Consider the following 17,025-nt stretch of genomic DNA (forward strand, 5'->3'; position numbering starts at 1 on the left):
GTGATACTAGAGCGTGTGCTCTCCTTTGATCTCACATCTGTCGAATGGACATAAAAAACTTAAGTTTACTATTCTTTACCAAGGTCCAAAGATTTGGAGTGACACTCCATAGTTGAGGAGAAAAACTTGTTCATCTTCTGTTTCTCTTTCAGATACTAGCTGATTGCTTTCTACTTTCTGTCTATATTTGCTTTGCAGGTGTTAACAGTGATGAGACTGTGGATGTCACATATGTAGATTTTGGCAATTCTGAGAAGTTACCATTTTCTGACATCAGGAAACTGCCAGACATGTTTCTCAGGCTTCCCAAACAAGTAATAAAATGCTAAATTCTTTTAGATCACTATTGACCAACGGGACAAGGTTAACCTTTTTACCAATAAGGGGTTCACCATGGGCGCGTAAAATTATTCTCTGGGGAGTTTACTGCCACAGGTCAACCTGTTTGCTGGGTGTGGGACCCTGTGCTAAATCTAAAGCTCTACCGGTATATATTAAATTTCTTTTGAATATAATTTTTTGTCAGTGTTCCTGGAAAGATATTTAACTAGGTTTTGTGCTCAGGGATGCCATTGTTTTTTTAACTTTGAGCAAAATCTGTTGTCTTATCAAAGGCATTACCAATATCTTTGGTGGACGTTAAACCAAATGGAGATAAAACAGATTGGCAAAAGGAGGTTAGTAGTAAAAAAAAATCTTTGCTGAAGGATTTTCAAATGAATGTCAATTTACAACGCTGGTTTTAAATCCTTAAAAGAAATTTTCCTTTTTCTATTTTTTGTCAGGATCAACAAAATGTTGCCAGCTTGCTGCTGAACAGATCTTTGATTGTTGACGTGAAAGGTTAAATCGAAATCATTCTTTTTTCTTTTTGTTTCTCTGTAATCTCAAGATACAAACACAAACCTTAACCCATTAGGGAGCTTAAGCAACCAGTGCAATTTCCATTGCTCACTTCTCTTTGCCTGGGGCTAAAATGTGTTTCAAGATTTTTTTTTATCTTCCAGCTTCTAGTTGACTTGAGCTATAGCTTCTTTGGTGAAGTAGGCTACCGTTCAGTCTAGTTTAAGACTGCATTTTTTCCAGGCTTCTTTGCAGCTGCCCAGATTTCTCACCTTCCTGGGGTTGTCTTGTTTGTTTTTGTTCATAGTTATGTTCCTTGAAAATTTCAGGTATTTCTGAAGACAAAATGTCTGTTTTGCTGTACGATACTTCTGGGTCTCAGGATGTATGTATCAACGAGTTTCTTGTCATGAATGGATACTGTCAGTCCGCTGGATTAGGGTATGCAATACGAAAGTTCATGTTCTCTCTTTTAGAAAGTACATAACACTCAGCTTTTCTTAAACTGTCATTTATAATAAGTAGTACGCTAATATCAAGGTCAATTAGTTGCATCCTCTTATGCAAGTTTGTAAAGTAAAGTTTGAAAGACGTTATCTAGTGGATAAGTCACTATCCAGAATATAAAATATATATTTCACGTTTCATGTTGGCCAAGGATTTTCATACACGCCTTTACTTAGGCCACGTGTATCCGTATATTTTTGAATCCGCAACTTTTTCTTTCCGGATTAAAAGATATTCTCATCCACACGAAGGGAATTCAAATCGAATTTGCCCGCCTACACGTATCCGAAACGTATCCAGATTCACTCTAGTACTCTAGACTCCTCAAGGAAACAGAGGTAACAGAGCATGCGCCATGAAGCGCGCGAATTTTGCTCGGCAGCCGTCTTGAGAATTGATTTCACGGTAAGGAACTGGGGTCGATCTTGTTGCGTCATCCTGTTTAGCGTCCACACGGTCCCGGATTCATAGCGGATTCAAAAATATCCACTCTAGAGAGCGTATTCAAAAAGTTCCGGATTCGCCAACGAATTCGCCGGATACGTGTGCACGGAAGGCGTATCCGTGCGGACGGAGCCTTAGATGTACTTAGAGAGTGCATGGTTACATGAGAAAGTAGTAATACTGAAGTATTTGCACACATTGAAACTGTTGGATACTGAGTGACTTATCCACCTGGCCCCAGTTGTTCAAAGACTAAATAGCTTTATCCAGTGGATAAGTCGCTATCCAGCTAGAGTATAAAATATTCTTCGCGTTAAACATGGACAAAGATTTTTCGAACACGCCTTTAGTTAATTAGAGGTGCTTGGTGTATGCATATTCACAGCTACGCAAGCAAATACTTAAATCTTTGCACAAATTGAAACTGTTGGCAGGGCTCGAAATTGCGACCAATACAGTCGCATTTGCGACTAAATTTTTCCCTTTGCGACTAAAATATCTGGAGAAGTCGCCTTGTTGTCACCTTCGCTCTTTCGAAACCAAAGGGTTAGCAGTTGCCACTTTGCTGCTACTTTGCTAAAATAAATAAATAAATGACAAAATTGTTTTGCTTCTCACTGTGAATTTTCTCTGAAGATAGCGTAATTGTAGAGTAATTTAGCTGCGATGTTACGTGCACAGCTCCATTCCTTCGATCATTCGCCATTTTCGGCGGTTTCTTTACACACAAATATTGCGGGCTCATATATTTTTTTCTAAACCGCTGACAACATAATGCAGGGCGGCGATTTTGCGACTAAAATTTGCGAAACTGCGACTAAATTTTCGTATCTTATCGCAAAATGCGACTGGAATTTTTCGTTAATTTCGAGTCCTGGACTCACTTGGATAGCGCGACTTATCCCCCGGATAAAGTTGTACGGTCTTAAGCTACGAACGACTGGAGCGTGATAGTTAGCCAGCTTTGAACAACTGGGACTAGAGTTTGAGCAGTAGTTACTGATGTTATACGTACGGGACTACGAAAGATTAAGTTTGACGATAACTTTGTGTTTGACTTGAAATTTTGGCAATTTCATTTCCCCTCACAGTAAAGGTCCAGTCACTTTTGCAGTCATCATTGTCAAAACCATAACTTCAGCATCTTATTTTTGGTCTTATTTAGACTCTCACTGATGCGTCTCAATCATTGATTTATTACAAAACTTTCAAAAACATCTTAATCGATCGGTTTGCATAGCCACCGCTGTTGTGGTATTGCTAGAAATTCCGAGTGTCTCTTTTTTGCCCTTTTTCGTGGAGAAGTAACATTTGCATTTCAGTTATGTAAAAGACAAAGGAAAAAAGGATCCGTTAAAATTGAACAGAAAGCGTAGCATGCTCAGGCCACTCGCATGCTCATTCAAGCGTTCTTGCAGCATAGTAAAAAGCCAAGAAGAACTGGTTGACAAACAACAAGAAAATGCTGAAGAGAACTCAGTAAACGGCCAACAAGAACAACCAGTGGAGACTAACATCCAAGATGATAACACCACGGAGAGTGAAATTCAATCTACTGGAGCTAGCGAGTGTAGTTCACTTACAGAAGAAGACAAAGTTGTTACGGAAGAGAAGATGACGTTACAGAAAAGTAATGACCCACAGGTCAGTTCCAGTACTTTGAAAGAGTTCCAGTACAAGCCGGCTTTGATTCCTCAAGCTAGGAAGTTCCCAGTGGGTATTACATTTGTGGATTCACAAGGTTATATCTATGCTCAAGAGGTAAAAGAAGGTGAGTAAGATTTTTAGCGCAGTATAATTTTCTGGTATTACATTTCATTTATGAAGACACTTTTTCCTTGCTTTTTCGAACTCTGTTGGTTTGAAGTTTCGATTATTTATTTTTACTGTCATGCTGAACTCCATTGGGTTTACTTTTACTGTTAATGAAGGGGTAGTTTCTAAAGAAACTGTGGTGCTGCGTCGGTGGGGAAGTAGTATACAAAAATTTGGTTTATCAACGGAGTTGATAATGTAAATTGACCACCGTACAGAGATTCTGCTTTTAGAATCTCTGTACGGTGGTCAATTTACATTATCAACTCCGTTGATAAACCAAATTTTTGTATTTTACTGTTAATGTCTGCCCTTTTGAATTCCTAGCAATTTCAGTTTGTTTTTTTGTTTTCATTTTTTCTTGGGACCTTGCATACAAATAGCAGGTTAAAAGTTTGCAAATCTTGCTGTCTGATACGAAAATTGCCACGCATGCCTTAACCCTGTAACTTATATTTGGAATGTATCAGGGCTGACTTTTAGGACGCATAGGTTAATGCTAAGATTTGTTAATTATCATGACAATAAGACAACCTTTAGGTTTTGGTTAGACTTTAATAATAAGGGCTAGGTCTCCACGTGATTCAAACAGCTTGCCCTAGTTCACTAAAAGTTGAAGGTCAAACTGTTCTAGGGCACCGCGCACCAAATGTTGCTTTTCACAAATTCCTACAAGGATACGAATGATACGAAAACTGCTTTATTGGTTTTCTTTGCTTTTGTGCTTCCTTATTTCCATGTAAATACAGATTGGTAAATGCAAAGCCTAATGATTTTACCTGAAAATGCCATCACGTCTGTCATTTTAGGTGACCGTACTCTGATAAACATCATGGCTACCTTACTTGAGAGGTACGGCAAAGGGGAGGACCAGAGTAGTGCCCCCTGTGATGTAGCGTCAGTCACTCCAGGATTTCCATGTTGTGCTCAGTTCTCCGAGGATGGAATGTGGTACCGTGCCACGGTGACGAGAATTGTCGATCAAGACAAAGTGGAGGTGATGCCTTTCGGCTAAGAATTCTCATTTTTGAAAGAACGGTTTAATGCAGCTATTATCTCTGTATAAAGAGAACTGATCATCGAGGTTTGAATTGATTCGAATCCCGTTGCATGGGTTGTTGAGTTGACGTATTTACATGTAGGTTGTCAAATGTGAAAGTTTGTTGGGCCACGGTAAGGCGAGTTGCACTGTAATTTAAATTTTATTTAAACTGGCGTCATTTTTGTTTTGTCTCTTGATTGGATGTTTTATTTTAATGGCACTTACTTCAAGGAGAAAGAATAATCTCATACCAGAGTTTATGAGTTTGTTCCTTATTTCAGGTGAACTACGTCGACTTTGGTAATTCTGAAGTGTTGTCTTTGTCAGCCATCAGACTAGAAATCCCTTTTATTGAAGTACCTCAGCAGTGTCTTCAGCTGGTGTTGCGTGGCATAGAACCTGTAAGATTTGAAATTCTTTATTTTTTTCACCATTGATTTTAGCCTCCTACCCAGATATCTTTTTGGTTCGTCACAAAATTAAACCTCATCAAAGATTTCGTGAAAAGCCACGAGAAGATGTGCTCGGAGGGTGATAATCCAAAAGGCTTATGTCGTTTGCCTTGTATAAATTTTCGCGGGTCGCGGATCCAGGAAAGTCAAGTCAGGCAGCAGCAATTGTTGCGCTCTTGGTCAGGGTTAAAACGATGAATGTTATTGATATGTTTGGACAAGTCCTTCAGGTGTTGCATGGTATTTGAATGTGTATGCAAAATCCAATCGACTTGAGAGGAGTCTGTTGAGTTGGATTTACAAGTATTCTCTTTTCAAATCTTGTGTTCGCAAATCAATTCAGATTTGAATGATTTTTAGGCTAAGATTTATCATTGATTTAATCTCGTTTCCTGTAATTGGATTGGCTATCTTTTCTCAGGGAAAGTGCGTGTTTAAGCATTCGTGTTTTTATTTCCCTTGAAACCAAGAGGGGAGCGGACTTTTTTATGCTGGTTTCGTTGTTAAGCTCAATTAATCAGTGTAGCGGTAAAAACTCACTGTAGTAACTAAAGAAAACGTGAGACCCTCTGTCTGCCCCTCTTAAGTTTGAGGTACATTGTACGAATTTTCGTCAAAGCCCAGTTGCCTCATGTGTGCCTAATGTAAGTTTTATTTCCCAAATAGAAAACTACTGACGGTCATTGGCCAGCCGAGACCATCAACGTGTTATCTCAGATGATTGTCGGCCAGGACTGTGTTGCCACTACCAGGGTAAGTCTGGTTTTTGTACGATTGAAGAGCTACTGGCCGTGTAAAAATAGGGGCGAGAGCAAAACAACGGAGGATCCAAAGATCATGACCAGAGAATCTTTTGTTCGCGCGGAAACGGAATTTGTCCTTGAAGGTAATGTATACCCCTTGTTCCAAAAAATGGCCGACATTTTAGTATTGTTTTGTTTCCTTGCAAACTGTAAGGTGTATGAATAGCCCTTAAGATTCCGTAAAAAATAAAGATTGTTATTTTTGTTTTAAATATATTGCACTGTTTATAGGATGCGACACTCCCCGGTTATCCCCTTGTGGTGAATTTGTTTCTCCCTGATGGTTTGGACGTGGCACATTCTCTGTTGAGTAGGGGATTGGTGCAGAAATCTAATTTTGCTGGTGGAGAGGAAGACTCGTCCCACTCCTTCCCAAGAAAACGGAGAGGACCTCGGAATACCAAGCCGAAGCGTTCGGTCACGGAAACGAGGTCGGTGCACGATTGAGGCTTTTGTGATGTCACTTGCTTATTCAACAAAGGAAGTTGATTGTAATGTTGCGTTTCGGTAACCTCAACATATATTCTACGAGAAAAAATATTGCTCGTGCAGTATAACTTAAAATTTGGTCTTGGTCTTGGTGTTGCATAGAGTGGTGCAGGTTGGCTGTCTTCGGAAGGTTGCTGTTCAGTAGTCTAGTCTCCTTAAAGGGGCACTCAGTGTCACGCTAAATTTACTGTTCTTAGGTCAAAACTGGGCCAAAATCTAAATTAGTAAGGTTTAGCACACACGCACAACATTCCTGACTAGATATTAAATATATTTACAAAACAAGTGGCTATTCGTATTCAATCTTGCAAAAACTGGCCATGTTTTTTTCAAGTTTCAATAATTTCCATCCTCTCCATCCTTGGCTGCAAGGAACAAAGAATAGCTTCAGTGCACTTCAGTGATTATTGGCAACAAAACTGCCGCATTATTTTTGTCTTTGTTGATGCAAAGACGTCTTTTAGTGTTTTGAAGTTTGAAGAAAAAGCGTGACACTGCCCCCTTTAAGCTCAGTGATTACACTGGGAAGTTCACTAGCTCGAGACGAACTAATTTCCACATTATCAACAAATAATGTGCGTTTTTAAATGATCATCGGGTGTGGAATTAACCTGTTTTTGCAATTCAATCATCACTCTTTTTCTAGAAGGAATTCCTTATCACCTAAGGAAAGTCAGTATTACTCTCGTCTATCGCAGGGCGCATGCTCAGAAGATTAGTTCACGAGAAGCTGGATGCATGCTGGCTAACACGGAACTTCCCGGGGATGGCATTCGATTTGATGTCACCATCACTCATATTGAACGACCCGATTGCCTTTACATCCAGCGAGTTCCCCCAACAGATACAGATAAGGGACTGTCCGATGATCCCGACCCTACCCTTCTGAGTGCTTCTTTGGAGCTGCGATCCTTGGAGCAGTTAATGGAAAAAATCAATGCACCCGACTTTTTTAAGAACTACACTCCTCTGACAACAGCGACCACAGGTAGGTGAAGGTCCTCTACTCGGAACAAATCTTAACCTGACACCTATTTGCACCTAATTAAAAGGAAACGGCGCTAATTACTATAAATAGGGGAATCTTTTTTACATTTTTTTGCCTCATTAGAATAAGCCTATCGTTTTCTAATCTATCAGCCAAAAAAAAAACCAGTACTATTTATTGAAAGTGCATTGCATGATGACCTATCTCTGAGACGTTGAGCCCAATTTGCCATATAATCTCTGACAAATGACGGTTTGAAAATTCGAAATTTTACAAAGAATGTGTGGACTAATTAGCGCTTTTGCCACCCAAGAATTTATCGGTATTTGATGGCTAATACGTTCTGTTACTTTTCGAAGTCAATTTGTGAATAACATGATACCTTCTGTCAGCAAATCCTTACGTCAATCAAACAAAATGTAAACAATGACGTCAGCAATGATTCGCCTACATGTGCATCCTTTCCGTAAAAGGACCCTTGCGATAACATTGGATGACCCCTGATGACGACACTAGACAGGAGTGTCGAAACGATGCGTATTTGAGTCGCAACTTTCTAAGCTGCATTCAAGTTTATTCAAACCAGATTAGCATCAAACGACGTCTCATTGTCAACTTGGGGATGGTTGCTCGAAGCCTGCTTAGTGCTAATCGTTGGTTAACGAGGTATCAAAACTTCAGTATAGGTTTCCATGGTATTTGACGCTGGTTAGCGCGAACCATGCTTCTAGCAACCCGGGCCTGATTGCAATGTGAACTGTAACTTTCGAAATCTTGAACTTACACTGGAACTAGCGTGGATTGGAGGCTTAACTACGATCCTCTGAAAAGTCTTAATACGAAAGTTTGTTTCGGTTGTTGAGAGTCTATATCTAAAGTTACAATACAGCCGATATCGTAGAGTGCATGGGTTCAAATCCTGGGCCCGGTTGTTCAAAAGCCGGTTAACGCTAATCCCAGGTTAAAAATTAACCAAGGAGTTTATTTCTCTACTACCAAATGCTGTTCAACGCTGATATTCGGCAAAACTTTACATCGGAGGAAGTCAATCTTGAAAAACAAAGATAAGCAAAAGAAAGTTTCACCAATAAGTGGAAAACGTGAAACAAAGTCGGATTAAGTTAATCGGCTTTCGAACAACCCGGCCCTGAGTTTTTCAGGCTTTCCTTTCGTTACCGGTTACGTAACGTTTATAACTGCGAGGGTTTTAAATCCTAACATGTTTCGATGATATAATTATCTCTTTGCCAATTCTTGTTGTTTGGACGATGCCTGTGTTTTCCTTTATTTGTTTCCAAGGCATGTTATGCTGTGCTCGATATTCTGAAGATGACACGTGGTATAGAGCTCAGGTGAGGTCAGTTGAACACGAAAACCCTCTGGAAGTACGAGTTGTTTACGTCGATTATGGCACCACTGAGGTGGTGAAGGCAGAAAGGTAAAGCACGTAATCTCAATTTGAGAACGACTGTTGTTGATGTTGATCACCTCTCAGGGCTTACATAATGGACGATCGGGTCGATCACTCGAGTAACTTTGTCAGTTGTGACAGCACACAGGTCTTTGAAACATCCTATGTGAGAGTCACTTCTGGTCATGCAGGGGCGAGAACATGCAATAGAGTTCCTCAAGCCCTTTTTGTGACCTGTTTTTCCAAGAAACAAAAGGAAACGCGAACTGTCTTCATTGAAGGCTGGCCAATTTGATTTCAGTTAAACTAATTTAACTGGTTGCAATTTAGTGCACAGTGTTCATCGAAGCATCAGTGCTTTTTTTAGATTCGGCAGTAAACGAGTAGGCAACAAGTTCAAGACAAGTTAGCGAAAATTCTGGATTATGTGTGACCACAATCAATTGGGTGTCATGATACAAACTTCGTGCGCCGTACGAAATTCTGGTATCTTAGTGGCTTTTGCGAGTAAGCCATTACCCTATAACACGCTCTTTTCGTGCGGCAATGTCATTGTTTCGTGTCCCCCAACGAGTGCTGGAAAAACTCAAATGGCTGCCGAGAACACTACGGATAAATTTGGTAATCTCTGTGATAATCTTCACTTATCGTCGATTTCTCAACTTCAATTACGTATCCAGGGGTAAAATTATACTCAGAATCATCAGATTCATATCTGTGTTCGAACTCGGAGTTGCTTTCTATCACTTTACCGAAGAAACGGTGGTAAAATCTCGTGTGATCCGGGAGAAGTCCCTCTGTTTACCCTTGTGTGTAGTTTCTGAGATACCGGGTCGACGTCACGGCCTAAACTAGTCCCGGTCCTCTTGACGCGCGGTTGTTGGTTCGCTTTTCACGATTTCTTTCGCCTTTAAAAAGTTGAAAAATAACTCCGAATCTCACTTTCCTGCTTTTTCTTGCCTTTATTACATGTCTACTTTTAGGGAAAACATAAACCGTATAAGGGATGATAGGCACTTAAACGTTATAACTTTTTGCTGTCGTAGTCGTTGGTTAAAACACGTCGTTGCTTCACTACAGCACCCTCAGTTTGACTGATAAAAGGTTTGAGCCTCCGTTGTCGTTATTTTGCGACTATGGAAAGAACTCGAACCAAAAACCGCAAGAACTCGAAATTGTAATATGGGTGAACATAATTGCTCAATTGACCATTTCTCACGGGGGAGTTTCAGGGTCAATGAAACGTATCAGTGGTACAATAGGGCGGTATCTTGGACTGAAAAACTTCGGACTTTTCTGTGTTAACCATAACGATACCTTTAAGTAAAATCTAAAATGGAAAAGAGTAACCTTTCCACGAAGGCACTGATGTGGATGAAAGCAGTTCTCTCACCCTTTTGTCTGGGTATTTGCAGGTTAAGAGGTTTTCCCTCTGAGTTGTTAGAATTGCCGATCCAGTCCACTCGCTGTTTTCTGGCTGACATTAAACCTCCTGAAACCACAGAAGGACCAATGATGGATGATGGATGTTGGCCTCTGAACTCCGTGGAGGCGCTTATACAGATAGTTGCCGGAAAGAAGCTTGTAGCTAAAACTCTGGTAAGGGAAAGGTCATTTCCACTGCCTCGTTGCTCTTTGGTGAGGAGTGAAAGAAATATTCAAATCCAACTTGTCGTGCTCAAAACCCAACTTGAAGCATGCTGAGATGGCTATTTTCAATTCGTAATGGAGTTCAGTAAAGGCATTGGTCAGGGCTGGATTTGAAGCCAGGGCGTATAAGCATGCAAACCCGACGCCCTAAAATGTCAGATAAATTCGCGATTAAGTCCTGCGGTGGAAGGCGTAAGAAACAGTACCCGTGTGCGCCTGTACATGTGGCATCTTTCATTCGCTTACAGAACTTAAGTGTGTCAACCATAGCTTGCAATGTATGTTTTTGTTGTTAGAATGATCATCGCAGCAAGCAACTTTACCGAAATCTTTAATGTTTGAATGGGACTTGAACCCTCCATAGGGCGAATGTGCTGCACTGCGTTGCTATTGGAGCTATAACATTGCCAGCTCGTATAGGCCATTCCAGAATTGCGCAGGGAACTGGGGCGATTTTCAAATTTGAACCAATGTATAATAGGCTTTATTCACGATAGCCGCCATGTTGGTTTTCAACTTGTCATGCAAATTAGCCATGTGTTATGCCGGGGGGCAAACATTGGAAAAAAAGGCAAATTGCGGAAAATCGGCTCGTCGAAATATTGAAATAACCCGACGCCCTAAAATGTCAGATAAATTCGCGATTAAGTCCTGCGGTGGAAGGCGTAAGAAACAGTACCCGTGTGCGCCTGTACATGTGGCATCTTTCATTCGCTTACAGAACTTAAGTGTGTCAACCATAGCTTGCAATGTATGTTTTTGTTGTTAGAATGATCATCGCAGCAAGCAACTTTACCGAAATCTTTAATGTTTGAATGGGACTTGAACCCTCCATAGGGCGAATGTGCTGCACTGCGTTCTACTGAGCAAATTGCTATTGGAGCTATAACATTGCCAGCTCGTATAGGCCATTCCAGAATTGCGCAGGGAACTGGGGCGATTTTCAAATTTGAACCAATGTATAATAGGCTTTATTCACGATAGCCGCCATGTTGGTTTTCAACTTGTCATGCAAATTAGCCATGTGTTATGCCGGGGGGCAAACATTGGAAAAAAAGGCAAATTGCGGAAAATCGGCTCGTCGAAATATTGAAATAACATTTCTAAAAGTACATTTTAGAATTTAGAATTAAGTCCCATTTATGATAATTTTATATCTTTGATTGCCTTTGACATTTTGACTTTCTACTTCGTTATCCCCTCATTTTTCACTAAAAAAAACATCGAAGTAACTTGTGTAATCATTCTATTTTACTACTTAAGTGAAAAACATTCAATGAACGTGAAAAAAATCGTCTGTGTGGCTAAGGTGTTCGTTAAAACCTCTCGAACTTGTGTTGTTTGCCCCCTCAGAAGTGTGTAGCTAATTTACATGATAATAGCAAATCCAACATGGCGGCCATCGTGAATAAGGTCTATTGACACCATCACATGAAAGATAACATTGAGATTGGGTATCTGTCCAAGTTTGATGCTTTTAGGTCGAACAGAGACCAAGTTACGGAATTTGAAACAGTTAAAAATCCATACAAACGCTTCTAATTTTGAGGCTGCATCCCCTAAAACCATACAAGTTTTTACGATTTCTGTAATATTCATAAAAAAAGGCAAAAAAAGTGATTTTTATCTCAACTATTTCCAAATAGTAGGTCCATGACGCGATTTTCCAGTTTTCCCAAATTTGATAAAAAAATTTTAAAGAGTTTTCATGGTTTTGGGGAACGCAGCCTCAAGATTAGAGACGTTTGTATGGATTTTTAACTATGTTTTAAGGTCCGTAACTTGGTCTTTGTTCGACCTAAAACCATCAAACTTGGACAGATGGCCAATCTCAATGTTGTCTTTCATGTGATGGTGTCATTGTATCGATTGGTTGAAATTTGAAACTCGTCCCAGTTCCCCGCGCAATTTCGTAATGATAGAGGCAATTAACAAATTGTTCTTTTTTGTTTCCAGTTCAGTGGTCCGCCCGCTAGTGTGATATTGTACGAACACAGTACGAGAAGTAATGGAATTGTCGAAGAAGTATCGATTGGATATCTACTGGCCGAACAGGGCCTCGCAAAATTTTCAGATGACGAGAACATGCCTATCGAAAGATCGAATTACCGTGACGAGGAGAGCTCTGAATGTGATGATAAAGCAATGGACTGCAATGAATCTGATCTTGGGACAACATCAGAATCTTCCGAGACAAATACCTTTTGTTTAACATCGCCGACCTCGAATTTAATTGATAAAATTCTTGCTGAAGAAATGAGTTTAGCTACTGCGTCAGATTCGGAACAAAGGGTTTTGATTCCTTCAGAGGTTTTAACAGAGAACAACGATCCCTCTTTGTATGCGTCTTATCCAGAAGACGAGAACACAGAAATTGACTGTCCTGTCTTCAACAATCAAAGCACGTCACAAGCCGAAGTGACTGAGGAAGAGTCACATGATCAACATCAGGTTGCGTCATCAGCCCACCTGTCTAGTGTGACGTCAAGAGTCACAGAGTCTATTCTTACTGAGGTTAATCAAGATTCGATTGAGTCATCCGTTTAACTGAACATTGTGTCAAGAAAACTTTGTTTTATGTTTACTTGTTACAGTTCTTACTTTAATATGGCGGTTTTGTTCTGTATGGGAAGATCAAATTAAAAATGAAGTTTCTTTGTCGAGGGTTAAAACCTGTTCCTTGTCGATTCAAGGTTACGTACGACTAAGGATTATTTCAAGTGGCCTACTAATTGAAATTCTGTCATAATGTATCGCATGTGGCAATCATCAGAGCTCTGGTTAGTTTGCGCATGCGCGAGACAAATGCCAAGAGCTCAGGATAAAAAAAATCAAGGGCGAGATCCCTAAGCAGTTGTTGGAATCATATCTCCCCCTCGATAGGTGGTGGTATGGGAGTGAAATGTCGGCTCCGAGAACATTTTCCTATGCAGATCCTTTTCCTGTGTCTACGATGGTCACTCATCTTAAACAGATTTCGAACATAAATATTTCAGATCGTAATAATATTTTGTTCTGTATGGTACGTACTCGTACTCGTGTATTGCTACGAAGTACATGATGTTTAAGGCATGCGCGAAAATCGTTCGGAACCCTCCAGATATGTCTATTGACATTGATCCCTCAAATGCCTCGTGTTCATAAGTCTAATGTAGTAAAGAAGAAAGACTTTGCACTTGGATTCGCTCTAAAAACGACGCTAAAGTAACTTGTAGAGCATTAGAGGTAAAACGCAAACAGCGCTTATTAACATAGTGAAACATTGCACAGATGGGTTACCATATTTTTCAATAAGAATAAAACACAAACGGCGGTAAGAAACAATTGCTTGATCTGCATAACTTTTTATAAACTTAACGTTTCGTATGTTACATCGTTAAGTTTATAAAAAGTTATACAGTTCAAGAAAATGTTTGTACCGTTGTTTGTGTTTTATTCTTATTGAAACTTAAATGGCCCAAGTCAAAGAATCTTACAATCTTTTCTTACCAATGGTGCTCTGCGGAGCTCCGCCATGATTCCAATCGCCATAGTTTCCAAGGAAACCAGTTTCGAAAAATCAAAGTTGTTTTTGAAAAATCAATATCGCTTTAGTTTGGTAAACCGTAAAGCGCGTATAAGCATATTTTGCTGTATAATGCACTTCTCATCGGCTTCCCCGACTGACCCCGGGCTGATGTGTTTAAGAGTTTTTAGCTGAGTGCCCGCGCGTAAGCCACACACGCAATTGTTAAGCTGCTCGCGTCAGGTCTTGATCCAAAATGGGTCACCGGAAATTTAAAAAACCTGATTTCGCTCACCTTTCTTCTAATTCTTATATAGATGGAATATAAAAACTACGAAAATTTTGCACGAACGCTTAAATCCGTTTTGTTGGCCTGTAGCTCCACTCGCGCGCAAACACCAATGAGCGAGTGAAGCTCCCTTAAATGCTGCTCTTGCAACCCCCTTAATTTAATTTAAAATGTTTGACCGGGTGAAATGGTTATGCGCATGCGTGATGTGTTGGCCACACCGGATTGTCCACCGGATTGGTGTTTGCGTATGTCACCTTGCTTTTTTGTTTTTCTCAAAGAAATGCCTTATATCTTTTCCATAGTAACCGTATTTTAGAGGAAAATCTATGATGGATACCTAAGGTGCGTTCGGTTGACCGTATTCCGGCATAGACCACTTTCATAAATACTGACCACTTTTAAATTCTTTTGTATTTATGTTAATTAGACCTACTGCCCTAATTTTGAAAGGTTTATTAGCATTAAAACAAAAGAATATATTATACAATCAACTAAAATGTCAATTCCTGGTGAAAACCAGCATGCTAATGTGTTTGGTTGGCTAGGTATCGGAGAGCCAAAACATTTACGCATGCGCTGACGGAATGTTTGAACAAGAGAGAAAAACGCAGTACGTCCAGACATAGCGCTGGAGCGCCGTACCAAACGAGTCATCCCGGGATTTCGGCCCGCAGTTGGCCCTTCGCTGCTTTCTGCTACCGACCTCGCCTCCCTGTACGGCATTGAGGGAGAGATATGTAAGGGACAGCATGTAATTTCCGCGAAGAGATCGCCTCAAAACATTTTTTGAAAGGACTTTGGCGATTTGGACGATCATATGAAAACCATGCTTTAGAGAGCGAGGAAAATATCAAAAATATGAACGAAATTTTAAATAAAAATAAGAACTTCTTTACCTTGTTTTATTTGTGAAGCTTCTTATCGTCTGTGTGTTTTTGGGGTGTAACGCTGTAAGGGAAACTTTGAATGGTTCCTTCCGTCCTCTGACAATTTGTGTGCGCTATAGGACACGTTTTCTGTGCTCTGCAGTTTCCTTCAGATTGTTGGCACGGCGAAAATCCCTGAGGAACTGACATGTTGTCATCTTCATGTACGTTGTTACTACGAATGGTAATAATTGACCCACTAGAACCTTGACCATGTCAAAAGGAAAAAAAGGGAAACTTTTTGCAATGCACATCATCCAAAGCAACACAAATGATAAGAATTTCTGGATGGTGTGGTCAAAAATAAATATTGGAAAGGACTAAAGAGTAATTGACTCATGTGACAGACACTAATTTCTAAGTAGCACAAGACGTCTATAAGGGCTTATCCCTGGGATGCACAAACAGTTAACGCAAATTGTCCAGTTACAGTGAACTAAAACTACGGGTACGCTTCGCAAAAAGGCGAGAGATTACCAGAAAAATAAATCTGTAATTTAACTAAAAGTTATTTATTGTAAAAACAGTTGTTAACCCTTTAAGACCCGAGGGGTCTAACGGACGATTTGACTTCCGAAATAACTAGAGTTTAGTAAACAAACTCTTAAGAATGGGCACACTTATCTTGAGTGAGTTCGTGTTTACTATCTTACTGCCATTAACAAAAGTTTTGCTTGTCATATTGCTTGTCTGATGACAATATCAATTTCTTGCATTAACCTTTAGCATAAACTTGTTACTACAATTCATTTCACACAATCAGAATATCCCGAATAGTGCATGCCAGTATACGCCCCGAAGCATCTTGTTCTAAAAATCACTACCGTTCGCGGCTTGCAACTTCCATCTAACCCTATTCCATCAAATTAATATCTCATCCACTCCAAGAATTTGCTAGAAAAGCAATTTTCTTTTTCCTTCTTTGCATTAAACTGTAAATCTGAAGGCTGAAAACGCAGCCGCCATCCTTAAAATTGCGCAAAATAATTTAAATACACTGTAAATTTTATTGATTGTCTAGTGGCGCACGAATTTCGTTTATTTTATCCTTTAATCCTTTGCCTATCAACTTGTTGGTGTGCAACATGTTACATTAAACACTTGATGACTTGTCCCGAAGGAAACATTTAATTTTGTTTCCCGAGAATCTCAATGTTTCCCCGAGGCGCAGCCGAAGGAAACATTGAAATGGTCAACATTCGCGGGTAACAGTGCACGGTTACCCTCTGACGTCATAGATTTTGCACTATAGCCCGCTCAGAGACTTTTGGCGGGAAACAGTTTTATTGTCAGATGTAATGTGACCTCGGAGTAACAACGAGAGCGCGCGCTGTTGGGGGAAATTTTTCAGCTACATAACAATAATAGCATGTCGCGAGAGACCCTAAGATTTAGTAGTTCCAGAACTACTTTCATCAGTCCAACCAGGTGATTCCAGTTGCTAGCGCTCTTGAACTTAATGTGAATCCTAAACCTAAAGTTAAACCCTCCAAGATCCAATTTGCCTCTAAAAATTGGTGAAAGCTGGCAAACCTTACGGGAATTTGTGATACTGTATTAATGAAGAAGCTTAGCTGGAGAGTGTGTTCCAAGAGTTCTTTGTCAGATATTCTAGTATTTCTTTAAAATTAAAATTGAAGCGCAGCCAGGATGAGACATATTAAAATACAATAAAAAACGTTCTCTGGCTAAAAATTTTGAAAAGGATTACAAGCTTTCGGCTGTCGATCTACAGCCTTCCACGCATCCGTGGAAGGCTGTAGATCGACAGCCGAAAGCTTATATTCCTTTTCAAAATTTTTAGCCAGAGAACGTTTTTTATTGTATTTTAGTATTTCTTTAGTTACAAGAGCATCCA

General features: G+C 39.9%; 1 protein-coding gene across 1 annotated transcript in view; it reads left to right on the forward strand.

Annotated features, from left to right (window-relative positions):
- The window catches only part of LOC137996421 (tudor domain-containing protein 1-like), a 56,765-nt gene extending 43,661 nt beyond the window's left edge, over positions 1 to 13,104 (forward strand). Inside the window, exons 23-35 of the mRNA XM_068841808.1 lie at positions 199 to 314; positions 615 to 677; positions 786 to 843; positions 1,173 to 1,284; positions 3,213 to 3,565; positions 4,419 to 4,606; positions 4,933 to 5,052; positions 5,770 to 5,856; positions 6,138 to 6,337; positions 7,094 to 7,383; positions 8,683 to 8,821; positions 10,210 to 10,393; positions 12,401 to 13,104. Coding sequence (XP_068697909.1) covers positions 199 to 314; positions 615 to 677; positions 786 to 843; positions 1,173 to 1,284; positions 3,213 to 3,565; positions 4,419 to 4,606; positions 4,933 to 5,052; positions 5,770 to 5,856; positions 6,138 to 6,337; positions 7,094 to 7,383; positions 8,683 to 8,821; positions 10,210 to 10,393; positions 12,401 to 12,991 — 2,501 coding nt within the window. The 3' untranslated portion in view covers positions 12,992 to 13,104. The remainder of the gene's footprint in view (positions 1 to 198; positions 315 to 614; positions 678 to 785; positions 844 to 1,172; positions 1,285 to 3,212; positions 3,566 to 4,418; positions 4,607 to 4,932; positions 5,053 to 5,769; positions 5,857 to 6,137; positions 6,338 to 7,093; positions 7,384 to 8,682; positions 8,822 to 10,209; positions 10,394 to 12,400) is intronic.
- The last annotated feature ends 3,921 nt before the right edge of the window (positions 13,105 to 17,025 follow it).

Source organism: Montipora foliosa, chromosome 3 (assembly GCF_036669935.1).
Source record: "Montipora foliosa isolate CH-2021 chromosome 3, ASM3666993v2, whole genome shotgun sequence".
Lineage (NCBI taxonomy): Eukaryota > Metazoa > Cnidaria > Anthozoa > Scleractinia > Acroporidae > Montipora > Montipora foliosa.